The 27,848-nt window shown below is 27.1% G+C and overlaps 2 protein-coding genes across 3 annotated transcripts in view; one reads left to right on the top strand and one right to left on the bottom strand.

Moving 5' to 3' along the window:
* Window positions 1-27,848, bottom strand: part of LOC105258690 — a 91,659-nt gene that overhangs the window by 4,468 nt on the left and 59,343 nt on the right. The gene's annotated exons all lie outside the window — the stretch shown is intronic.
* LOC105250046 (histone-lysine N-methyltransferase SETMAR-like) lies at window positions 887-27,505 on the top strand. Its single transcript, XM_025414304.1, has 4 exons — window positions 887-901; window positions 1,755-1,920; window positions 19,457-19,531; window positions 26,532-27,505. The coding sequence occupies exons 1-4, from the start codon at window positions 887-889 to the stop codon at window positions 27,503-27,505; spliced, it is 1,230 nt and encodes a 409-aa protein (XP_025270089.1).

The following is a 27,848-nucleotide window of genomic DNA, read 5'->3' as shown; positions in this document are numbered from 1 at the left end:
TGTATCTGTCACAAGGCGAAATTCTCTGTCAAAAGTTAATCATTTCGATTCACAAAATTCGGAATATTTCAGTAAAAACGCAATAAACATTAAAAAATACATCTCTGCACTGTAGCTAAGATCAAATCGTAATATTCCACATAACTGCTTACTCAAAATACAAAAGTGGATATATTCGTCAATATTAATTTTCAGCTACTTTTTGCTGGGATTGTACAAAACATCCTTAATGACTTCTTTTTTTTCCATATAAATCTTTCTTGTAAAATTCCGAATTTATTAATAAAATAAATATGTGTTTACCGACAAGCTTTAAAAAATAAATAAGGAATATAATTATAAACTTCGGCAAAATTAAGAAAAATAAAACGTATTTATTTTAATTTAGATTAGAGTTACTAAATATAGAATTTAATTCGTTCTTTTTATAAGATTGGAAAAAATTTTAAATTCCTAAAAGAAAAGAAAAAGTGAAAAAAATAATAGGGAAAAAAGCTTGTAATTAAAAACAGATAATTATAATATATTAGCATGTTTTTAGCAATTTTTTGTTTTACATTTTGTTATTATTTTATAAATAATAATAACATGGCGCTATTATTTTATAAATAATAATAACACAAGCAAGATGTTTTATTTTATTTCCTATAAAAAATTCATATCACAGCATATCTTTCCTGTAGAAAATTTTTCTATAAAAAGGTTTCTATCCATTTGATTCTTTCTTATTAATTCCGTAAAATTTTCTTATAAATGTCATATTGTTGAATTATTCGAATTTTTAATTGAGTTTATTGCAAACTTTTTTTCACAAAATTTCAAATTTAAGTTTAAATGAGTTATAAAGTCCACTGAAAGTTTTATGTAAGTCGGTCGTTTTTGCATAATGGCCCGTAAACAGGTAAGTAAACAGAAGAGCAGACAAACAAAGAAGGGAGAAGAACAAACAAGCAAAATGTATGCAACTGAATCTTTTCAGAGAACGAAAACCAGCAAACAACAATATAATGAAGAGATAGACAATGAAGAGTGAAAAAATGAAAAGCACAAATATATATTATAAAATATTTGATTTAATTAATATATATTGAATAAATGTAGCAGATCATAAAAAATTACGTAATTAAAAAAGTTTATAGAATTTTTAATATTTTTTTTCACGATAGAAAATAAAATTAAATAAAATGCGTTGTTATTGTCTGTATGCAGCTTCAAAAATAGTACTATTTTCCATAGATTCCAAGCATAGCTTTCTCATCGCATCACATCTAAATTTGCATATTTACATAAATATTATGTAATTGTGCTTTACGCACGCCTTTCATGGATTTAATTTTAGCTCGAAAATTAATTTCAATTTTTATTTTTGTTTTTTTATTTTTATTTTTTACTTTTGATTGTTTTAGTTGTCTTTATGTTGTCTTTATATTGTCTTACATTGTCTTATGTTATTCTATGTTATCTTTATGTTATCCTTATATTGTCTTTAGGCATTTTATTTTTTTATTTCTATTGATAAGAAAATTTATAAAATTAGACTGCATTAATTTCAAACTCACTTCAATTTTAATACATATTATATAATCTATATTGTTAATTATCTTACATGATAAAATAAAAATATTAAAAATAAAAAAATAAAAAATATTAAATATGTCAAAAATTATTTCAAAAATACATGTCTATTAAAATCACATAAACTTTCTCAGTTCTCTATTTCTGTTATCCCTCAATAACCCTCTCAATATTCACAGCTTCAAAGCAAATATTCTCAAAGTTTATCGGCTTCGCTGCAACACTCTCTTCCACAGGATCAATGTCTCAAGAACAAAATCACATCGAAAATTCAGATTGCATCTTCCCAGAGCGTCAATCCACTGCCAGAAATCCACAATGATCCAGTAGAGAAACTCTTCGAAGGTGTCTTCGCTGTGTCACAAACTTGTCTTCTCTTGTAAGAGGAAACTTTATATATGTATTTTTTTCGTTCAATTAACAATAAGTATTCGATACTTTTAATCTTAAATAATATGATTTATATTTTAATTCTAACCTACATCAACGTTGATTTTTCTCCTTCTAACATTTTTATCATTCTCCTTCGCATTATTATTTCAACGAAAATTAGCTAAAATTTTTAAGCAATGTCTAATTAATAGACTATAGATAATGATTAAAAATTATTCCTATTAATAGTCTCTGTCATAACGAAATAATAAACTTTATTAAGAAAAATATATAATATTTAAACTTAAGTTTCAATAAAATATTTATGTACATGCTTACATTTGATTAAAATAGAGCCATTTGTATTGAAATTATAAACTTTTTGTCTATAAAAGTTTGCTGTATATTTTGTTTATAGATATGTATAATTTTTTCTATAGAAATTGTACACTTTTCCTTGCTTATTCTCTTTCAAATAAATAAAAATATTATCTCTAAAATATAAATAAAATATATATTATTTGATTTAAGAATTTTATTCTTAAATTTACAATCCTTATAGTAAATACATACTAATGCTATCGAGCTCGTGTTACGTAATATTTTTATATATTTTTTATTATAAGCTACGTAAATAGAAATAATATTCAGTGATATCTTTGTCTCTCAGACTTCAACATTTCTCGAATATTTCATTTGTCAACTTATTATATAATTAACTGGAGCAAGATAATAATAATTCATGCTAATCAGAAATATCTATTTTTCCGTGAAATGTTTAATTCCGCTTTGCTTACCAACTTATTCGATTCCAATCGATTGCAGCGATGGAATGTTACGCAACTCGTAGTTACATTCTTATTTCTGTTGAGGCGAAATAAGCTTTCGTAACGATAATCATTTGCATGTTCATTTTCATTGTTCTTCACGGATATATGATCATAACGAAACAGAGAAGATGCGAGATTGCAATTGAGAGATCCATAAAAACAAAGCAAATGGTATACAGCTAACAATATTCATTTAAATATTTCAATATCGTTCTATTTCTACTTTTTATCACTTTGAATTCCATTTCCTGTTTTATTATAATATAATTGCAATTATTAACACTATATATATGTATATATATTTTTTATTATAAACAAAATATTTATAAGAGACGCAAAATAATATTAATTATTATAATAATTCCAATTAATTAATTATATAATAACTTTTGTGAAGCAATTTTTTGTTTCATTCTATTCTCGCGTTTTGCACTTTTGCGTTACTTTCGTATATGAGTTTTTTATGGATCGTCGTAACAAGATCTCGCGCACGATCTCGTTATAGTGATAAAAGTCAAGCGATAAACTGCGACGAAGAACCTTCGACTGGCGATAATGCCGATCAAAGTGACGACACGGAATTAGAGAACAAAATGAGAGCATAAATCACTACCAAATGATCTCGCGATTAATCCGTAAAAACACTTCCTGATGAAATTAATTTTTCAGAATATTTCGATTATTCTCTCTTATTATTCTTTCGATCAATAAACATGCATATTTTTTCATGGAACAAATTATTTTAAGAAAATATTTGTAGTTTATTCCTTCGATATTTTGTGTAAATATTAATTAAGTATTTTATTTTTCTCTCTATAAAAATAGGAAGCTTAATTATTAATTAAGCTTTCTCTTTTTATAGAAAAAAAATAAAATGTCGCAATTTTAATTGTGGCAGTTTCCGCTCTAATTTCCAAAGTATTTAAAAAATTCCCCGATAAGGACTTAATCCAATACTTTTCCATTTATTTGCATATTTATTATGTGACAAAAATTGTCTTTAATTCGCATAAATTTGGACTGTAGTTTATTAAACTGCTCACTAATAGATCGTGATACAATTTATAATAGAAGAATGTCTATTTAACATAATTAACAATCTGTTTGTCTGTAAAATAATACACTCTACTTCTATATAGATTTCGATTATCGTGAGAGATTGTTAGCAAACAAACATTATTTATTACGACCGAGCCTTTAAGCTTAGCTTGACAAAGGCAATTCTCAAGCGAAGGTCAGTCATCTTGACGTTCCCTAGGCATCGATTGCCGAAGGACGTCCGATGAACACCCACGTTTAATCCGAGTACTCGTACATAGGGTCGTTATACTGTTATTATTGTCTGTTGTTATTGCATCTATTTGTGGATCACAACGGCGCCAATTGAAGACCACTAATCTCACGGGTCGGTGCTTGCCAGATTATTCGTCTCACTGCACGATAATTAATCTTAACTAACCCATCGCTTTTAATGCTAATCTCTTTAGTGTGAATTTTTCCATGTTGGTTAAAGAATCGGTAATTAAAGGAAGCTACAACTGCATAAGTACCTCTATTACTCTAAATAGATAAAAACTCGCATGCAAATTAAAAGCAATATATATTTACTTTTTATCTAGCACTTCCTTTTATTTAATTATTTTATTTATTTATTATTTATTATTTATTATTTATTATTTATTATTTATTATTTATTATTTATTATTTACTATTTATTATTTATTTATTATTTATTATTTATTATTTATTGTTTATTATTTATTATTTATTATTTATTATTTATTATTTATTATTTTATTATTCATTTTATTATTTTTATTTATTATTTTTTTATTTATTATTTTATATTTATTTTATTATTTACTTTAACAAATCTAATATTAAGATAATACTGTGTCTGTCTTGTTAGATTTAATAAGAATAATAATTAAGATTTTGATTCTGTTTAGTCTGATTGTTGTTTGATATAGGAAAAAATATATTTAAATAACAAAATAAAAATTGTAATACAAACAATAAAAATAAATATATTCGTCTTTAATGACAAAGTCGTTTTACTTTTCCTAATAACAATGTAATTGACACACAATAAATATAGCTCTTCATTCAAATTAAAATATCATTATATCAAATTGACAATATATAATATCAAATAGATATAAAATATCGAAAGTATTTTACACAACATTATTTTGTCATTTTTGAACAAAGGAATTTATTAGAAATTATTTTCTTGATGATTCTAAAATTAAAGAATGCTAAATGTATTTTTGATTTCTCCGAAAAATTCAATAATAAAAATAAAGAATTAAAATAAAGTTAAAATAAAGAAATTATTAATTAAAATAGTTATTAATTAAAAGAAAGTTAAAATAAAAAAGTTAATTCAAAAGATCGATCTTTTAAAACACACACACACGAGAATGATAGAAATTAAGATAAAAAGAACACCGAGAAGTTAATGTTTGACACATAAAGATTAGTGCAAAATTAAGATCAGATGTTTTGTGAAAAAGAGCGTCGTATAAAATCAAATCCGTTTAAATGTATATTGTAGCAGATTTTAGAACGGAAAACATCTATTATATCCGCATTTCGAGAGCATGTTGATGTTGAATTCAAAGTTTCGATAAAATCAAGAGGATGCGCGTTTTGCGCCAAAGGAAAATAGAGTGTAAAGTGTTAATTCTGCCTGTATCACAATGTCCGGTGTGTAATGCAATGACTGCCGGTAAACAAGATTCGATCTCGCTACTCTCCTCATCCCTTTTTCCAGCCCTTTCTCACGACCCTTTCTGTACGACACTGACGTCATTGTGCCTGTAAGTCGCTTTACATCCCATGCAGTATGCATGAGATCGCGTTTGAATGCCAACGATACTATCCATGCCAGCAAGGAGCCTCGCGATATTTCGTGAAACAATATATCGCTACGAGAGTTCTTAACCAGATCGATCGATCGATCAAGCTGACTAAAAAAATGAATCCGGTAACAATCTGAGGGGCGTTAAATCGCGTATTGGAAATTTTTCAATGTACTCTCCAATCTCGACTCATCGTGCCTTTGCCTAAAGAACACAAGTATATTTCTCCGATTTTGAGTCTTGAGTAGATTATAATTTGTATAAAAAAATTTAATAAATAAGGGATACGCATTTTTTTCTTTTAAAATAGTATTTCATTTCTAAGAGTATTCATTTATAATTATATAAATTTATAATTATATTAATTTATAATTGTATTAATATTTCATTTATAAGAATGTTCTTTTGCCTGTTAAAGAACACAAGTATATTTCTCCGATTTTGAGTCTTGAGTAGATTATAATTTGTATAAAAAAAATTAATAAATAAGGGATACGCATTTTTTTTCCTTTAAAATAGTATTTCATTTCTAAGAGTAACAATTTATAATTATATAAATTTATAATTATATTAATTTATAATTATATTAATATTTCATTTATAAGAATGTTCTTTTAACAATTGTAAGGGAATAAATAAAAAAATACGTGTCTCTTTTAATCTAGATTACGAAACTCATTGAAATAACAGAAAAACATTTATTTTGTGAGAAGAACCGAACTTTGTCCGCGTTATTTCGGGGAAAGATTAAACGAACGCGAGTCTATCTAACAAAAAACACATTATACATATATTATATTATCAAAGAGAACGTTAAAACAACATAAAACATACATAATAAATGATGTACGCAAAGAGTTTGAAAATAAACAATTGAAATAAAGTAAATAACATAATATTAAAACATAAAGAAATATTTGAAAAAAACTATTTAAATTTTTAAAGAAATATTTTATAATAATAAATGCGCAATAATATTGAAAAAAAGATTATTACATTTGAAAAATTCAAAAAGCCGAAATATGAATACGAAATGTAAAAGAAATACGATATATTATAGAATCTCCGATATTTCAAGTTTTTACATTTCAATTATTAAGTGTAATATTAGTAACAATTAATCAAATCCCACTTACTAATAAGATTATAATAAAAAATAAATGTATCATTTAGAGCAGAAAGAAAGATAATAAGAGTAAAATGGAGTTAAAGATAAATAAGGATATAACAAAGCAGTATAAAAAAAGATTATACTACGAAAAAGACGTTTTATCTCTGGTTTTCTTCGAGTTTTCGCGCGAGTGCGCTTCTATTGTCTCTTGGTCTACGCAAAAGCTGCGTTCATAACCATCTCATCTTTTTGTGGTACGTTTGCTTCCTCCACGAAAGAAACTAGTCGACTTATTTTAGCCTTTATTCGTCGTAAAAGTCCATGCGATCGTGTGATCATGCAATTGTCCTCGCCATTAACGCGAGTAAATAAAAATAATAAATAATAAATAATAAATGTTTCTGTCTTATATGTCGCAGTTCGCGAAAGTCGGAAGTCGAAAATTAATATAACTGTAATCCTCTGTTTCGACGATGCAAATTATTGTCATGTCTTGCACGTTATTATTTTTGTAGATAATCAAAGATCTGAAAAAAAAAATTATCTTGCATGCCGAGTTTATAATTTTTGTTTTCTGTTTTATTTTTTTTTTTTTTTGTAATGTAAAGAAATTATTAATTTCGATATTAAAACTGATTAGTATCATAATTTAATTCGTTTGAAAGATTCACAGCGTTATCGAGCAAACTAGAATATCTCCTTTAATTTTACTTCGGCAGAGAAACACTTCTATATAAGCTGAACATTCAAAAATATCTGTAACGGCAAGGTTTTAGTTGTTGCCACTGTGTCGTCTAAAGAAATCAAAACATATTCTGTTAAAAAAAATGACTCTTAATTTTTGAAGTTAACAATCGTGTTTAGAATTAATAGACAAAAAAATAGAAATTATATTCAATATATGTACGTAACAAGTAATAATAAAAATAAAACTGAAACCAATTTAAGTATTTTATTTATATAATTTATGTAATAATTAACAATAATTGAAAATTGATAAAATAAATTCTGCGAAAGAAAATATATTATTTATAACATAATTCAAATTTCAATTTACATATCTTTCTAGATATCCTAGGTAATTAATAAAAGTAATCACTATATGTCCGAGAAAATGCTCAAAGAAAATCTAAAAGAAAAAGAAAAGAAAGTGATTTGTATAATATTCTTATCCTCAATTATATATTATATACATATTTTTTTACATTATTAATTAAAAGTGACATAATAATTGTTCATATTAATGTATGAAAAATAAATTATTATTACGCAATTTTTTTTAGTAATTAATACCAACTATTATTTACACGAAATTTTCTTCATTCCCAATTTTATCATTTAAAAGTTAAAGTTTGATTTCAACTATTAATATGTCATAAGATTATATTGTCCATTGTTCCGTGAAATTGGGCTTTAACTCTTTAGTCAGCATGATAATGATAAGAACTTAGAAGAAATGTCGGGTAAATTTCCATAGATATAATTGACATCATAAATTTCTTCTCGGTTCGACACATTTTTTTTAACGAGTCTTTAAAGTAAACTTCTTGAAGTTTATCGTCTAATGCCAATCAAATTATATTATTGATTTTTCATCTTTTCGATATTAAGAGCCATATTTGACAACGTTTTGTTTGGCAAAATATTTATTATTAAATTTTGTGCATATATTATAAATATATTAATTTAAAAACAATATTATATATAAACTAATTTTTGAACAAACTGTATATTTTATAAAATTGGAAAAAATCTAAAATTGAAATCTAGTCTCTCTCTCTCTCTCTCTCTCTCTCTCTCTCTCTCTCTCTCTCTTCCATTTTTTTTTCTGGCAGATATTCTCTGTTCAAATTTGAATAAATTGATTACTCGACAATGATTGTAATAACGAGATAGCATTATACATTAAAGAATTAGCACATTACATATTAAAAAATTGATTGATCGATTCTAGGAATATGATTTCAATGAAAACAGTCGGTTGAAAAAAAAGGCTGCTATTTTTTTTAATTTTAACTCTTCTTATCAAAAATTGCTATCAAAGTAGACACATAATTTTCGCAATACTTTAATATATTTCGTAACCCGACGCTTGTGTTCTCTTTGACTTGATCCCTTTAACCGCAATTTTGTATAGCGATGCCACATCAAAGATTCTGACTTTTCACACGTGAAATTCCGATTAATTAACATTGCGCCAGATGCTTTTCATGAATCATGATTCGCGATTCATTCGCAGAACATTCGTAAGTAGGAGGGAAATTAAGAGAGTAAGAGGGAAAATTCGTCGTGTTTCTTTTGTGTTTTCTCTAGGAATCACGCATCACGATTTTTTCTAAAATGAAGATTTAATAAATTAAAAAATTTTCAGGTCTTACGAATATAATTTATGTTCAGGATAAGATGAAATAAAATGCTTCATGCTATAAAATATGTATATGTGTATATGTGAATAAAAAAAAAGATAGCTGAATTATTAACCTTTCGAAACATAAAATTGAAAGCCATTCCTCTGCCAGATCAGTCATATTCAGCTTATGAAGAGAACTGCGCTTGAAATAGAAAAGCTTTTAGCTCGCGGGGATATTTAATTGTCTTCACAATCTGTGAAAGCTGATATAACTTCAAAGTGACGTATTATACAACGATTTTTCTTTCATATAGATTGCACAAATTTTGTTAACGATCCTATCTTGCAGAAAATTATAAGCCGCTTTGACAACTATTATATAAGCTACTATGCTATGAACTACGCTATTAGCTTTTTTCACAACTACTTAATACTATATTTTATATATATATATATATATATATATATATATATATAGAATATTATGTAAATGTAAAATATTTATATTATTAAACATTTAATTAATTATTTATTAATTTATTAATTAATTATTAAATTAAAATCAAATTAAAATCAAATTAAGATAAATTTATTTGACATGCAATATCAATTAATTTATAATCTCAAAAAATAGAAAAAAGAAAGACTGCCTCGAAGTTTGCTGAAAAATATGGCGAATAATATGATTTAAATAAACAAACAAATTTTAATTGTACTTTTAACAAACATTAGTAGAGATTTAGCAAATCACAGTAAATATAAATTCTCAAACTTCCTATCGCGATACAATAATCGCGTAGTCATCTATCAATTGTATGATACTTTCTTCAATTATTCATCCAACCATTAACACGAGTTATCATTTTGGCAGTACAAGTGATGAAATATATGCCTGAAGGATGTTGTTTATCACGAAGAAACTTTCATGTAAGCTCATACATTTGCATGCGAGATAAGCGTGAAATTCTTTGACACGGTGTAAATAAATTTCCCATAATCTATTTTGACACAAGCACGATAAGTTTTATAAGAAAGTAAAAAAGAGGATATAATACTGGCAACTAAAGTTCGCTCGAAAATGTGTGTATAAACCAAAAAGTAAGGACAAAGATTGATATAAATAAAATTAAGGTTTGAAAATTTAGCTCCAACCAGAGTAGAATGTTTCTCTATAGCATTCCAATTTTTCAAAATTTGACATACAATACGCTCAATTTTTGCTGCAGGAATTTGGATCACGATCAACGAAAATTGCATGCAACTTTGTGGCCTGGTAAATAGCCGATGTAGTAAGTATGTCAAGTGACCACTAACTTGACATCGTCGTGCTCTTCTTCGAGGTAAAATACTTCTCTTAAGAATTCTCTTGTGCAAGTCGCCCTTTCAAGCGATCATATGTCAAGCTTCTGGCCACTTTCAGGTATGCGCGAATGAAAGACGAATTTCTCGCATCATGGTGCAAAGAGAAATATTTCGGAAATAAAATTAAACAATAGGATAAATCTTAAAAAAAAACAGAAGAGTTAGAAATAAATCGATACAGCGAATTTAACTGACATTAATATATTTACTCTTTTGAGGATGAATTCTAGATCAAATAAAAAATAATAAAAATAATAAATAATAATAAATAATAAAATAATAAAAAATAATAAAAATAATAAAAAAATAGAAGAGTTAGAAATAAATCGATACAACGAATTTAACTGACATTAATATATTTACTCTTTTGAGGATGAATCTATACATACTAGATCAAATGAAAAATAATAAAAATAATAAAAATAATAAATAATAAAATAATAAAAAATAAAATAATAAAAATAATAAAAATAATAAAAAAATATCAGAAAAAACAGCAGTATAAATGTATACACTTATGAAAAAACAGCAGTATAAATGTATACACTTATGTATATATTTCTTAGCTAATGTGTATGAATTTTATTTGCCACTAAAAGCATTGAATATTTTTTTAATTCTACTTGTAAACATATATACGTTTTTATGTAAATTATTTTTATTATGAAATATTTAATATGCACAAGAAAGCAAATTTCAATTCAAAAGTGATTATTCAATATGTACATCTTGTATAAATTGTCGAAACTTTGAATCTTCACAATTTCTTCGAGAAATTAGTTTCCTAAGGATTGCCTTTATTATTCGTATCTCGCAGAAAACTTTCCTGGGATAAAAAAGGGAGTAGCACGAGCGATTTCCTTTGGGAAGTATTTACCAATAGTTACTGTAAAATTGCCATATGCGCACGTCATACGTAGGAGAAAGTCAAACATCACACACTAGTATGCATGAGAGTATCTTGATTACAAAACTTTAAGGATATAGGAAAAGAAGGAATTTTACACAAGATTTTGTCTCATATAATATATTGAATAATTAAACTTTTAGAAAGATTTTTTCACGTAAAGAAAAATTGACTTTTTGCATAAAAATTCTTTAAAGACTATCTTAAAAGAGGTCATTCGCAAGAAAATTGAGATAACGAGATTTATGAAAATTTAAAGATTCTTGAAAAATTCAGAAAATATACCGAATTCAGCTGGAGAATAACGATAACAATATCGTAAGCCATTTGCTTTCTACTTAATGCGAGATTATATTTATTGCAGACAATCTCTAAATTCAGATTTATTTTCTTGGATGCCATTATAGAGATACTGAAGTCATAAAATGCCACCAATTTACCATACATCCTTTCCGCTTCGTGCTTGTTAAAAGCACGTTGGGAACGGAAAAATGAACTGGGTAGCGGCCAATAAACAAGAATAAATCGGAGTAGAGATCATGGATATGACGAAAAAAATAAATCACTAGTGCGATTCGTGACACTTGTTAATTTTACACACCAGTATCGAGAATGTCCATTTGCGGCCTCCAACGCGTGAAAAAAAATTACTGCATCGGAAAGAATTTTTATCACTAAGACTATAAAAAATTGCGCTACTCCTCAAAAATTTTCAAATAAATTAACAATATAAATAATTTCTTTTTATGGATATATTGTAGCTTTAAAATATTATATCAATTGATACGCGAAATAAGATTTCGTTAAATGATCAACTTTCGATAAAAATTGAAGCTCACCTTTCCTGAATTAAATCTAAGAGATTATTTTTTGTAACTTTCGAAAGTCTAGAATTTACAACTTATTTAATATTTAAAAAATTACTAGGTTAAGAATTTTTAAATATGTAACAATTTTTAATTGGAATTATAAATCGATCTTGTCGATAAATATGAATTAAAGTTTAATTAACATTAAATTTATATTGTCGTTTAATTATCATTAAAAATACATTGTCATAATTGCTTCAATTATCGCACGACATATGAATCGATCCTTATGATAAACGTAGTGGTATAAAATTCACAGCGCATGGCGACCATAAATAATAACGTGGACTTTTACGCGCTTGCAAGACAATTGACCGAATTTACGGACTTCCAGCTTATTTATTTTTGCTACTTCTAACTTGGAAGTAATAAAATATTTAGCAAACAATGACTGCGTCGTCGTTAAAATAAATATCAATTTCTCTGAAGCATTTTCGATAGTCACTATATTAGATAAATATATCATTCGTATCAAATGTTGATACGGAAAAGATGATAACTCTACACAGTAAAAAAATTTGTGTTAAATTTAACATATTTCACATGTCCCAATTTATCCACTCTAATATTAATGTTAATTTAACAGAAGGTAAGTATGTAAATAAATAACACAAGTAATATGTTTAAAAATTAACACAAAAGTGTAACACTTAAACTTAATGGAAATAAAGTTTATGTTAAATTAACATATTTATAATGTTAAATTTAATTAAAAGAAAATGTTATTCTTACATTTTTATAATAAATAACAGAAGAAGTATGTCGATTTAACATATGAAAACTGTTATAGAGAGAAAAATAACATAACTTATCTGTTCATTTTAACATATAACATATTTCATCAAAAATTCGTGCATTTACATATTAATTGTGTTGTTTTGACTCTTAGAAATGATGAATATTAATTCAACGTAGAAATGTCAAAATAACGCAATGATAACATGTTACATTAACATAAGAGTTTGTTAAAAATTTAACACAAAAATTTTTCACGAGAAAATTTTAACAGAAATATAAAATGTTTTTTACCGTGTATCATCGATTTTGTGACATCGTTAGTGCTTTAAATTGCATTAGCATGCGATTGGTGCGAGAAATCGGGAAGAAAGATAAATTTTGAATAAGATAAAGATTTCAAAAAAAATTGTCATGTGTATATTGAAGTGAGTATTCCTTGGAGAGAGACGAGTCTTACACATCTAGAAGATTTTAAGAGTAAAAAAGTGTCTGTAAAAATTTTATTACCTTCTATAGCGTAGAATTTACGTACAACATTATACGTTTTTTTTATGATTCAATTATTTTTTACGGCAAATACGCTGTGTAATATCTGAGGGTTGAAAAGGCTAGATATTACGCTGACGAAGAAATTTCTGTAGACGAATTAGTACGTTAGAGCGCTTTAATTGCATTTGCATGCAACTCGTAAAGCGCAGGAAATCGAGAAATAAGGCAAACTGTAACAATTTCAGTAAAGAAACTTACCGTGTATCGATTGTTACAATAAATGGTTCTTGGAAAGAAGCCATAGAAGTTTAAAGTTTTAAGCACGATACCTCTTTAGCAAATTTTTAAAAATTATTTTACGTTTTATATATTTTAAATACATTAAAAAATAAATTTATATTTATATTAAGTAAGTTTATATACAATATTAGTTTTTTTTATTTTTCGCAATATTAATTTTTCATGATAAATATATGATATCTCACATCTGATGAGAAAGAAAATTGCACTCGATGAAGTTTTTAAGTGCAATTTGTTCCCTCAGGTTTTTACAATACAACAATTTTCATTCGCAATTGCCATGTGTTCGAATTAAGCTTGATCAATGTGAAAGCTTCATCATTAAAAGTTTCGTTATCTTCCTCTTTCTTGACCTTTGGGAGATCCTACGAAGCAATTTTATCTATTGGATCTTAATTAACTACATTGCACCAACAAACAAGCGAACATCCGATTGGATTCGCTTTATCAGAACATCTTGTCAATGGTAGCAAAAAATTAAATAAAATTGCATATTTTCATATGTACAAGGTATATGTTACAATATTTCGCAATTTAATAAATATAAGATAAATCGCATAGTAAGATTTCTCTCTAAAAAAGTATAAATTTATTGAAGTTTTTTCTCACATTTTTCTCTCTCTTTATTATAATTACTTTTATTTTAATCTTGATTTTTTTACATGTTGATTTTTATTTAACTTATTTATAAAGATAAGGATTATCTTTTTTTAATATTAAATTTTAAATAATCTCATGTTTATAAATAAAGGGATTTAAAAAAAAAATCACAAATAACAATTTTTATGACTAATAATGAATGTCAAAGAGTGTACTATTTTTCGCACACGATAGCCTATATTGAAGCTCCTTTCAGATTACAAATCCTCTGTTAAATTTTCAAATAGATTTTTTCGACGCAACTTTAATAATTTCGCTGTAATAACGAACAGCAGCGTATAAGTCGGTAATACACCACAATGAAGAATTCCTTTAACGTGAAAGTGCGAGCCAAACAAAGGATAGGTCATCCGCTACATCGAACAATAATTAATCTTCTGTGTGCATCGACAATTCATGCAAAACAAAAGAAAGGAAAAAAAAATACTGCGAATCCGAGCACACATAGTTCCTCGTTGGACAGACATTGTTATTCCGCAATTTATTCCTTCGGTTTTGCACGGTTGTTGTTTCGAGCGATCGATTTTGCGTTTTACCATCGTAAAAAGCTACTCAGTTATCTGATTACGTTCCATTAACTCTGGGAGATTTGTCTTTCATAAAAATTTATTTTTTTAATAGAGATTGCAAACTTAAGATCTCTATAAAATCGTACAAATTGGACGATTGAAATATTATAAAGATTAAAAAAAATTATATTATATTATATTATATCAAATATAATATAATATTATATTATATAGAGATTTAAAAAAATATTATATGAAATATTATATTAAAAATGTTATATTATATTATATTTTATAATAAATATTTTATTATATTATAAAAAAATGTAATGTTATATTAAATAATAGAAATATTATATTATATTAATCTACTTTATGTCTATTGTTCTTACTTTCTAGAATATAAATAACCTTTATAATAATAAATAATCTCTTGAGCTCGTTTTAATTTTCGCCTTAAAAATAATGTTAAATTTAGATAAAAGTTTTTTTAAAAACTCTTTTAAATATATAAACTTTATCAAATTAAATTTTCTAGACCTGTTTGTGGAATCATATCTTTTTCCGCTACTTTCATGAAGATTAACTGAGAAAAGTTTTGTCTATCCAGCCCAATGCGACGTGAAACTTTGCAGTTTATATGATTTTGCTAACTGCAAGAGATAGTACACGGTATATCTTTGTGTAATTATCACACGTCATTTTTGTGCCAGAATGTCAGGGGTGGTACACGCCGCTTGCATATTTCACCAGGATTTATTCCGTCGCCAAAGAAAACTTGACGCCGGGAGTCTTGTATTATTTTGCGTGCTGTTTTTTTCTTTATCACAGGGTCGGGTCGGATAAAGGTGTGGAGGCCCTGGGGCAACAAAGAGGTGGAAACTCCTAACCATTTTTCATACCAAAATCAAATAGGAATTTTTACGTTGTTTAAATAATTTATTGCGAAATAACAAGGTCAAGCAATATACATAGACTAGGGTTGCACAAGACCCAAGACAAAACAATATTCATAAAAATATTGTATTGATATTGAAAATTTTCAAAAATTTAAATCTTGTCTTGGTCTTGAGTGAATATTGGTAGCAAAAATCTCGTCTTATATTGTCTTGTCTCGATTTTATTAACAATTTTTTATCTAATATTAAAAAATTATTTAAATAATATTTAACATAATTTTTGTAATATAATTTGAAATCATTATTACTATTGTATTATATTTTAATTATAATTATTATTATGTAATCGATATAAATGCCGTCTATTTACATAAAAAAAACATTTACTGCTTCATGGAAAACAGAAATTAATAACTATTTACAGGCTCCAAGGGAATGTGCAGATATAAATATTTTGGAGTAGTAAAAAAATCTGGTTTATATTTATCCCACATTGTCACAAAAATGGCTCGAGACATTTTAAGTTCAACTGCCTCGTCCGTGCCAGTAGAAAGATTTTTCTCAATAGGAACTCTGACTATGTCAAAAAATAGAACCAGATTACAAAGTAAATCTTTAAAAGTACTAATGTGCATCAATTTCTGGATAAAATGCTCTTTAATGTCTAAAATTTGCGAGTTTGATTTCTAATTTATAAAAATTATAAATCATATTATATTGTATTAATATTAAATATTTTTAAATTTATGAATATAAATGTTTTTATTGAATAAAATTTTTTTAAATTCGTATATAGTGATTTTTTTCATTTACAAATATAAATATTTTAGTTTGTTTGAGAACCAATAATCTTGACAAGACTAATAATCTTGACAGTCTTAATCTTGGTATTGTCTTGATAACTAATTAAAAAACTTGTCTTGATCTTGTCTTGAAATTCAAGATAAGACAAGACTAATCTTGGTATCTCGTGCAACCCTAACATAGACCTTGTAAGGGTTGTATACCATTCGATAAGAAATTTTACCCAAAAATTTGTGTGGAAACCCGCCTCTTGGGGAGGCCCCTGGGCTTCAGCCCCTGTTGCCCTCCCCTAAATTCGGCCCTGGTCAAATATAAATCATTCGTGACTCTTTATCTATTTTTCGATTATTTAAATATAATTCAGATTGAGATCATGCAGTAAAACGAAAATCGAAAATATAAATATCGTAAATATAAATATATATTTAATATAATGAAATTATATATATTTAATAATTATATATATAATTATTAAATATATAATAATTATATATATTTAACATAATGAAAATGATCCTTTAATAAATAATCATATAATTAATTTATATCATTTAAAATCTAAATTTCTATACTTTAAAATATTTCGCGTATATATTTGTCAAAATACGTAAAATATGTCGAACAGACAATAACACAATGTTTGGCCTTGACGGCGTGTACAATAGCGCGCTAATGTTTACATTCTGCGGTCTTGGTATCATTTACACGGTGACACTCGAGCAAAATAGTGGTGCGAATCGATACTCTTCGTATATTATTGAATTTATTATTATTTATTATTAATACGATTATCATGATTTTCAATTAAATTAATTTTTTGATTTTATAATTTCGCGTATATATTTGTCAAAGTACGTAAAATATTTCGAACAGACAATAACACAATGTTTGGCCTTAATGGCGTATACAATAGAGCGCTAATGTTTACACTCGGCGGTCTTGGTATCATTCACACGGCGACACTCGAGCAAGATAGTAGTGAAACGATACTCTTTGTATATTATCGAATTTATTATTATTTATTATAAATAATTAATTATTATTATTATTTATTATTAATAATCGATTATCATGATTTTTAATTAGATTAATCTTTCGATTTTATAATTCGTGTTAATATAATATTAATAAAACGGAGCATTTGTAATGAGTAAAGCATGAATTTGAAACTTTATATAAATATCGAACGAAAATAGTATTTCTCTCGTGTCTTCTGTTTCTTACGATATGTTAAAAAGTGCGTTTCTCATGTAATTATTCCGCGATCGGGAGTGTCGTGCAAAGTGTCTCGCGATTGTTCCATATATAATTTATTATTATTTTTTCGGAAGTGAGTGTGAGTGCTACGAAGAAATAGCAAAGGATGAAAAAGAGAGAAAAGGGAGAAAAGCTTCGAACAACGAAATATAAAATGTAAGTCATTTATAAATCTATAAATTATTTAAGGTGAATTAGATTTCAATTTTCCTTTATTAAAGAAAATCGTCGTGTACCTAATCTTTTATTCAATAATATTCATATAAGTAGACATTACAATGAGAAAAAATTTTTTATTTCAACTAAATGCTTACATATTTATTTCGTACATGACGTAAAAATCGGAAGTGCTATAATGAGTCAGATTACATTATTGAATGATGTAATCAATCCCACACACAAATTATACAAAATTATATATAATATTATATAATATTATATATAATATAAATTTCTCTCTCTCTTTTTCATATCTACAGGGTGGCCCCGAACGTTCCAGCCAGACTTTGAGATCTTAGGAAATTTAATTCTGAACAAAAAATTTCCTATTAACATGGGTTGAAAAATGCTTCCTTAAGAAGTTATCGCTCAAAAACCTCTGATGAAGGAAGAGCAAAAGGTGAAAAGAAAATGAAATAAAAAGAAAATGAAACTGAATAAATTTCTTGAAAAAAAACGATAAAAATAAAAAATAAAAATCTTTTTCTTTTATGAAAATAAAATATTTTTTTTTTTAACTAATATTTTAGTAATAGCACGTAATAATAGAAAATGAATAAAGACGTTTTTCAAGCAATTTATTTAGTTTCATTTTCTTTTTATTTCACGTGCTTCGTGCTCCGTCAAGTGATTCGGTCCGAATTGGTTAGAACTCGATCGATTGTTCGGAATGGTCGTCAATGGGTCCCTTTTCTTTGCTCGTCTACAGCCACACTAAAATGGGATTTTCGTTCGTACCGAAACCGGGAGTGTCGTTCAAAGTATATACATATTAAGTATATACATCGCGCGATTAAATAGAAAATTTTTTTATCGTACCGAAATAGTGCGAAAGCGTTTAGTATCGCGCGTAAAAGTGCGAAAATAGCGATAAAAATATCGCTCGTGAGTGCGAGAGTACCGTAAAGTATCGCGCGTCCACAAACAGAGAGGAGGAGGAGGCCTAGGAGAGGCATCGGGCTCCGGCAGAACAACCTTCTGGTAAGTAATTTATTTATTTGTAATTGTATATTAAATATTAAATATATTTATTATAATTTAAATTAAACAATTAATCGCGTAATTTGATTTTTTATTTATATAATTTAAATAAGAGAGAATTTTGAAGAAAAAGATTTTTATATAAAATCTATAATCTTATAAAATTAGCTATATTTAAGCATTTATAAAGTATTAGAGAATTATTAGTAATGTTTCTTTTCTAAAATTTATAGAATTATTTGTAGAATTATTAATCTGCTATTATTATATGTATCGAATGTAAAATTCAATACATGTAACAATTTTTGAAATATTAATTATTTGGATGTTATTACAATTTAAATCTTCTATTTGTTATAGATCAACTTAACAATTCTAATGATCTGAGAGGAGGCGCAGGCCTAGGAAAGGCATCCTGCATGGCGGAACCTGATGGTGAGTACCATTTATATTATTTATTTATATTAATTATTATATCGCGTACACATACTAATTTGAGTCATTTATTTGAATGATGAAACAAGAAAGATTAAAAAAAAAGGTTGTATGTAAATAATCCTATAAAACTTTCTATTTAAAAAAATAGGTTTTTCAGAATTTAAAAAATTATTGCATATTTATTTATTTGTTTATTATTGCACATATCGGATATAAAATTCGATGCGTGCAATAATAATTAAATATAATGAAAGATTAATTATTTTAAGAGCTGCTAATTATATGAATTTTATATTTGTATGTTGCAGACAACGTAGCTTCAATATTGACAACTCCGCTGTTGTGCATCAGTGTCGGTGAGTGAAAAACTTTTATTTAATTTTAAGGTAACGGATTTGTGTAGAGCTTGTAGATGTAGATTATAGATTGTAGATTGTTGGTCCGTTACCTTAAAATGGATGGGCTAGAATAAATTAAATCATATAATTTTTTAAAGTTTTTTTTTTTAATATACATTAAAGCTGTTAAAATTAAAATATTAATTAAAGAAAAATTTCATTTTTTTATTAATTTTACATTATAATCAATTATTTATTTTATTTAAAATAAATAATATACATAAATACAAAATATAAAGAACATACTAGTAATTTTATTTTTTCATACTATATAATAATTTACTTTTATAAATGCATACTGAAATTATTTTAATTTCTTATAGTCCATCATTTTTATGCAGTGTAACATATTAAAAAACTTTGCTTTAATTGATATAAATCTAAGTAAGTTATCTATTGAACCATATGTAATGTTTAAAAAGATCAATGAATGATACTATAGAGTGAAAATATAGTAGAAAATGTATAAATAATGTGGAATTAATTTATTTTATCGTAAATCTTTGTTATAAATTTATTATAAATAATATTATATATTGTTAAAAATTGCAATCATTTAATTTTGATTAACTTGACACTATATAGCATTATATTAATTAAAGCAAAGTTATATTAAGTCGATAACAAACGGTCATAATATTACGACTAAATGAGCGTAAAATTATGCTCATGTACCGGTAAAAATAAGTAGCCGGCAACGGAAGGAGTTTTTCTCTTTCAGTAACCTATGATACAGGTCAAAGCTACTTTATCCTTGACTAAAAATAGCCAAATACCTGGATATTCGAAAAGTAATCTAATCTAAAAACGTGCAATGGCACATAATAAACGCGTAAATTAAACGGATAAAATAAACGGGTACGCATAAAATAAATAATAACATATAAAAATAAACTCAGAAACTCGCGAAAAATAAAGAAACACTGCGTTCGTGTAATAAAATCCTAATTAGGGCATATCCCCCAAATTTCAAAAAATTGCATATGTCCGCTAGTTTAATTTGCAGAGCAATTAGGGCTGTTAGAATCATTGAAACTATTAGGATCGTTAAAGTCATTAGGATCCCTTAGTAGGTTTGTTAGATAGGTTGTTATGATCATTAGAAGGTAGTATTATGAGGTTGTTATGAAGGTAGTTAGGAATTAATTTTGTGTTGTACACTTTTCATGTAATAGGACATTTTCGTGTAATTCTATATACATATATGAAACGATATTTTGTGTATTAACCCAGGTAGCAGAGTGACGTCAAATAAATGACATCTTAATAATTTTAATGACGTCATTGTACGTCATTAAAATAGAGAAAAGTGGCTTCAGTGATTAAACATCTTTTATCAAAGCCGGATTTAAAGATGTGGAGGCATCTTAAGCCAAAATCAAATAGAAATTTTTACGTTGTTTAAATAATTTATTGCGAAATAACAAAGTCGCCATCGTTGGTACAAACTACAGTTACTTTAATGTTACTGGCAAATTTAGAAAACGCAAACAGGATCACTACGCAATGGAAATGTTATCTAGCGCATGTTCTAAAATTCCGAATAGCCTTATCAAGTTTTCTTTTGTAAAATAAAAGTTTTGTAAAATATGAATTTTTTCGACATACTCCCTCACGAAAACATGGGACATCATTAATGATCGATGTATATCACATAACAAACTTGTATATAAGTATCAGCCTTGAACATTACATATTCTTAGCAAGAATAAAATCCAAGAATGTACATGTCTGTAAATTTTTATATATCTATAGAATATAACGAATGTTTATGGTAATCAGAGAGAGAGAATTTTTGTAAGAAATAATATTTTGTTTATATAAATTTTCCCTCCTGTTTTGCACAAATTGAAAGAAAATAAAATTTAACGTTAAAATGATCAAATGTAAGTGAAAAACATGTTCTAAAGTCATTAAATTTATGTAATATTGAAATGCACGTGTCATGTATCATATAAAACAGTCGATAAATAAACATTGAAAAAATAAATTCATACCATTATTTACAACTCACAATTAATAATCTATCAAAGAGAAGGATAATTTTTATGGCTTCTCCTTCTCTAATAAAATTTTATTTCAGATTAATAATGAGAATAGGAGCTTTGCAGTAGAGAGTCTTGGCTCCGAACTGTCTGACCTGGAATACTACTGGAGGCAAGTCCTCGGTGTTTTACAACAGAAAGCGCCAATGCAATACTCATAGACTAGATACGAGGATTAAGCCCGCATAAATAAGACAAGTTTTCGTCTTTTAAAAATGTATCATCTCATGCATTAACCTCATGAAAGAAATAATGTACTTACCGTAGTTTAACGTTTATTCCTTTACAGTCGAAAAGAAAGTCGTGAAAAATTTTAATAAAAAAATTGCACGGAAGGAAATATTCTCTTCATTCGAAAAGAAAAGCTATGAGTCTTCTAGAATTCAGCAACATAAGTTGCAAAAATTCTTTATTAGAAAAATCAACAAATATATTATAAATATACAATTTATATATATTTATATATAAATTTCATATATATTTATAAATATAAATATATATTTATATTGATAAGTTTCATATATATTTATAAATTTAAAATTTTATTATTTTTATAAATTTGAAATTCTTTCATTTCTTTATTAGAAAAATTTTTATAAATTTAAAATTCTATTCAAAATTTATGATTTTTAATTAATATCAAAAAATCTCTGCTTTTAAAAATGAGGATTTATGTAATAAATATATATACTTTTATTATATCTTGTATACTTTTTACATAAATAATAAATTTAATAAGAAACTTGAGTACGTGTGTGCGCGCGCGTTATTCAATCCTAAAGCTAAAAAGATTAGTAAAAGGAAAGAAATTCGCAGAAAATTCTCGGAAAAAAGGGAATATATTGATGCACAACAAAAAGAAATGACAAGTATCAGTTTGATCGAAACCTCGAAACTTTATACAACTGCACATGAAAGCGGCAAATTCGCCAATTTGCGATTTTGTTATACACACATACACACACATAGGGGAAATTTAAAACGAGCATTCGCGTACGCTCGCAAACAAAATATTTGGCTCAATGAATAAAATTTGATCCGTTTAATTTACAAATTATACCCTTAAAATAAATTCGCAAACTCGTTAACGGGAAAACAACGTTATTCAGTAATAGTATTGTATTGTAAAAACATTCTCCAAATTTATTATGGGGAGTGCCAATGAAATAAATTTTTTCTTGTATAAATTAAGAACATTAAATAATTTAAAAATGTAATAACTAAAAATGTACCATTAATTATAATTATTAATACTATTAATTTTCGAACAGTTTCATATTAAATTAGAATTTTTTATTATATATATTTTATTATATATATTTAATTTTTATTTAAATTTTTATTTAAACAACTATTTTTTTGAATGCTTTTAAAGAGATTTGATCATCGAATTAAAACGGGATAAATAAAAAGCGAAAAAGGGAATACGTTTTACAAATATTTAATTCTCCGAGGAAGAAAATGCACGATAGCAACACAGAATAATAGTCCGAGGAAGGTCGCGATACGGGTCGTGACCGAGAAAGCGTTACGAGTGGCCTAATTTGAAATAAATATTGTTTTGTTTGCATTAATATTTAATATAAAAGCTATTTTTATTTTTATACTCATGTGGTCCATTAAAAAGTAAATGTCACATTTAATCAATTAAAAATCAATTAATAAAATATTTCAGAAAAATACATCGTTATTGGACATATTTCGTTATGAAACTCGATAAATTCGCAAGCAATAAAATATTCGTTAAAATCAAATGACAGATTGCACAATCCGAACAAAGGTATTAAAAGCTTCCGTTGATTTAGCAAGGGTGATATTGTTGCCGTATTGGCTGCTTCAATAATAGCATTTTAGTTTCAGCTATAGAGTAGAATGCAGTGCGAATAACTGTGGTATACAGTCTATTCAATATAACGCAATCCGATAAAAGCGTTGTTGCATGCAATCTGTTCGTTTTATCTGTTGGTTTTATTTGGTATTTTGAGTATATATTATATAGGATATTTTTAAAATTAATATACATAAAATTAGCATACATAGCTCAAAAATTCACGTGAACGTATAATAACTCACTCAAATGATAGGGATGTTAAATGTTTCGGAAATTTCAGATATTATTTAGAACAATTATTTCGGAAACATATTTGGTGTATTTTTTCTCCCAATAATAATATAAGTTATAACATTTACTTTTGTACGATTGCTTATTTTCATTGCATTATATTAGAAATTTAGTAAATGTTATAACTCGTATTATGATTGGGAGAAAAAATAAAAATTTAAAATTTAAAAATTTTACACAATTTTTGATATCTTTAATTTTATACAATTCCACAGATTTTTCAAAATTTTTCAATTAGTCGATATTCTATTTGGAGAAAAAAAATTGATTTAGATATTAATAAAAAAATCCCTGGTTATTTAAAATGAAATAATTAAAAGTTCAAGAACACTTGCGCGTTTTACAAATAACATATAATTACTACGTGTCTTTTGTTTCAAGATATACTATTGTGCAGCAGAGAGATATATAGACATTGCATTGCCTTCCAGAATGAAACCGTTCATCAAACAACTGAACAACTTTGTCCGAAGTCAACACTGTAAAATGTATCTGATAAATACAGTATTTTACGATGACGCATACATAAATCTCTCTCGCAGAATTTTGAATATCATAGTTAGAAAGTTAAATATCTTGTTTCTTTAACTTTAGAAAATGGAAAATGTTCGGAAAAATACATAGCATCATTAACTTCGAGAAACTTAATATCATTATTTTGCAGAAAAGTATCTTAAAATATACATTTTAAAGTTTGACTATTACTCCAAGAAAAAAAGACTGTATATCATCTTCACATGCCGCATTTCTTTATAAACACAGCTTAATCATTGCATTAAGATTGTTGTAATTAATTCGAGATTTTCTTGCTTTTAAATTAGCTTATATATTAGTCTGTCTCTGGCGAGGACAAACAATGCACAGGAAGTCACTTTGTAAGCGGATTAATGTTTAACGTTGAATCGCAACGAGACTACCTTGAATTTATTCGTCGCATGGTGCGAAATAACGCCGGCTAATTCAGTCGTCAGATTGCGAATTGGAAAACAAATTAAATCGCGCGTGTGCATGCGGTTGACTTTAATCAAATTAGAGTGAGTTAGTGGTAACATTCAGCACTTCGCGGATTTAATTACAATTTTGTGATGATTATTCCAAGCACGCTGCTTTTGACCGCCATTGTTTGTCGCGATGTTATTTTTTGTATGCTAAGAGAATTCTCTTCTCTTCTAATTCGAATTAATACAGTGTATTGTCGAAATGTACTCTTTATTTAGACGAATCGAATAGCATAAGGGATATAACTTGATATCCCCAAGATACAAAATTACAACAACTGAACGTCTCAAGACGAAGATTTCCTTTATCATGAAATATAATAACTCTATAGACGTACAATATCATCCACATTTTTTTAAATAATTGCACACAAGTGAAAATATACATTTTAATTAAAAAAAAAGAATATGTAAAATCCAACACAAAAGTTCATAAATAAATTGATCGTAATTAACTTTGCGAACAGTTAGTTTTCCTTCTTATTATCTTCTATTCGTCTTAAATCCATGTGAATTTTTGGATTAAAAGAAATAAATAAATTTTTAATAAAAACATGTTACTCTATTCGTTTTATTAAAATTTAACGAAAAATGTTAGCGGAGTAGTTAGCCGAAAGATACTTCCCTTTTTGGATTGCTTTGTAAATTACTTTACTTGCCCCGGAATAGTATTAGCAGGGTAGTAAACAAACATAAATTGGTTGCGAAATTCTGCCGGTAGTCTCAGATTGCATCGTGTCGCTTATTTTGCACGAAAGCACATTTATACCAACGATTTCGTTTTAATTGTATCTACCAAGTCCGACCTTAAACAAGTCTATTCTACTGGCAACGGAAAGTTTATTTCGCATGGACGTATGTCGGAGATCTAATCGATGGCATATTTATATCGCATAATATATATTCATAAACAATATTATCAATATAAGTTTAATAATTTATACATCAATAATTTTAATAATTTATCAATAATTTTAATAATTTATAAAAAATAATATCAATAATTTTAACAATTTATAAAAAATAATTTTAATTTTTTTGTAATAATTTATAAAAAATAATATCAATAATTTTAATAATTTTTTTCATTCATATATTTGCCATAACTCTGCGCGTAGAACACTATATTTATATTTATATTTATTGTTCAATTATACAAATTATTCTGCGTATAAGTTTATATTTTATAATGTATTGGGTTGTCCGGAAAGTTCGTGCGGATTTCTCAATAGATGTCGTTCAAAGGCGAATTTTACAAGTTTATGTCGATGTGATATGTCAAATGCTTTCGTGTTTTGATTAGTGACATTTCAACGCATACTTAGTGATATTAATTATCCCAATAAATTAAAAACTTTTTACTTGACATTAGTTTAGAGATGGAAGGAAATAACGTGTTTTTTCGATGCATAATGCTTTTTTATTTCCGTAAAGGAAAGAACGCGACACAAACTCGAAAAAAAATATGTGCCGTATACGGGGAAGATGCCGTAAGTGATCGCATGTGTCAGAAGTGGTTTGCTAAATTTCGTTCAGGAGAAATGAATATTAAAGATGCTCCTCGCTCTGGTCGGCCAGTCACCACTGATGTCGACCAAATAACAGCTTTAATCGATTCCGAGCGGCAGATCACAGTTCGGGAAATCGCAGCGAGGTTAAACATTGGCAAATCAACTGTTTCCGAACATTTAAACAAGCTCCAGATGGTAAAAAAGCTTGATGTTTGGGTGCCGCACGACTTAATTGAGAAAAATCGTATTGACCGCATTTTCATCAGCGATTTGCTATACAAACGCAATGAATACGATTCATTTTTAAAACGCATCATAACAGGCGACGAAAAGTGGATAATTTATAATAATGTCGAGCGTAAAAGGTCGTGGAGCAAGCGAGGTGAACCGCCATTAACCACTTCGAAGGCAGGCTTACATCCGAAAAAGGTAATGCTCTGCATTTGGTGGAATTGGAAGGGGATAGTATATTATGAGCTACTACCGGACAACGAAACCATCGATTCGGACAAGTACTGTTCACAGTTGGATAAATTGAAGATAGAAATCGCCAAAAAGTGTCCGGAATTGATCAATAGGAAAGGCGTCGTTTTTCATCATGATAACGCCAGACCTCATGCAAGTTTGCAGACTCGCCAAAAATTATTGGCGTTTGGCTGGGATGTTTTGCCTCATCCACCGTATTCCCCCGACATTGCACCCTCGGATTTTCATTTATTTCGGTCGCTACAAAACTCAATTAATGGTTTGAACTTTGCTTCTTTGCAACTCCTCAAAAACTACTTGGACAGCTTCTTCGCCGAAAAAACCCAAGACTTCTATGAGAGAGGAATTATGAAATTACCTGAAAGATGGAAAAGTATTGTGCAAAATAATGGTGCATATATCACAGAATGAAATAACTTTTAACAACAAAATTTTTTCATTCGAATTTTGCTTAAAAATCCGCACGGACTTTCCGGACAACCCAATACATTTGCAATTTTACATAAATCGTTAATTCATGTTTGATTTCGTGTTTGTCGGAAACGTTAGAGAGTCTTGGATCCTTGGAGAGTGCTTTAATTTGTACTTGCAGTGCTGCTCTAACAACTTCTATGATTTTGTATCAACGTAATTCAAGAGCTAATTAACACAACAACATGCTTTGCAATTATGTTGCCCGTTGTTTGCAAAGTTCGCAAGCACAAGGAAGTTAATATAATTTGCTAAATGAAATAAATAATCAGGGCGATCAAAT

This window comes from Camponotus floridanus, unplaced genomic scaffold, assembly GCF_003227725.1.
Source record: "Camponotus floridanus strain SB8 unplaced genomic scaffold, Cflo_v7.5 scaffold8, whole genome shotgun sequence".
NCBI classification, from domain to species: Eukaryota; Metazoa; Arthropoda; class Insecta; order Hymenoptera; family Formicidae; genus Camponotus; species Camponotus floridanus.
Note: the sequence above shows the minus strand (reverse complement) of the source record. Positions and strands in the feature narration are given on the sequence as shown.

Excerpts from the sequence above, each read along its gene's own strand:
- LOC105250046 (XM_025414304.1), top strand. Across the intron at positions 1,921-19,456 it reads AGTAGAGAAACTCTTCGAAG|ATCAACTTAACAATTCTAAT; the intron begins GTGTCTTCGCTG and ends TATTTGTTATAG. Across the intron at positions 19,532-26,531 it reads CTGCATGGCGGAACCTGATG|GAAAGAACGCGACACAAACT; the intron begins GTGAGTACCATT and ends ATTTCCGTAAAG.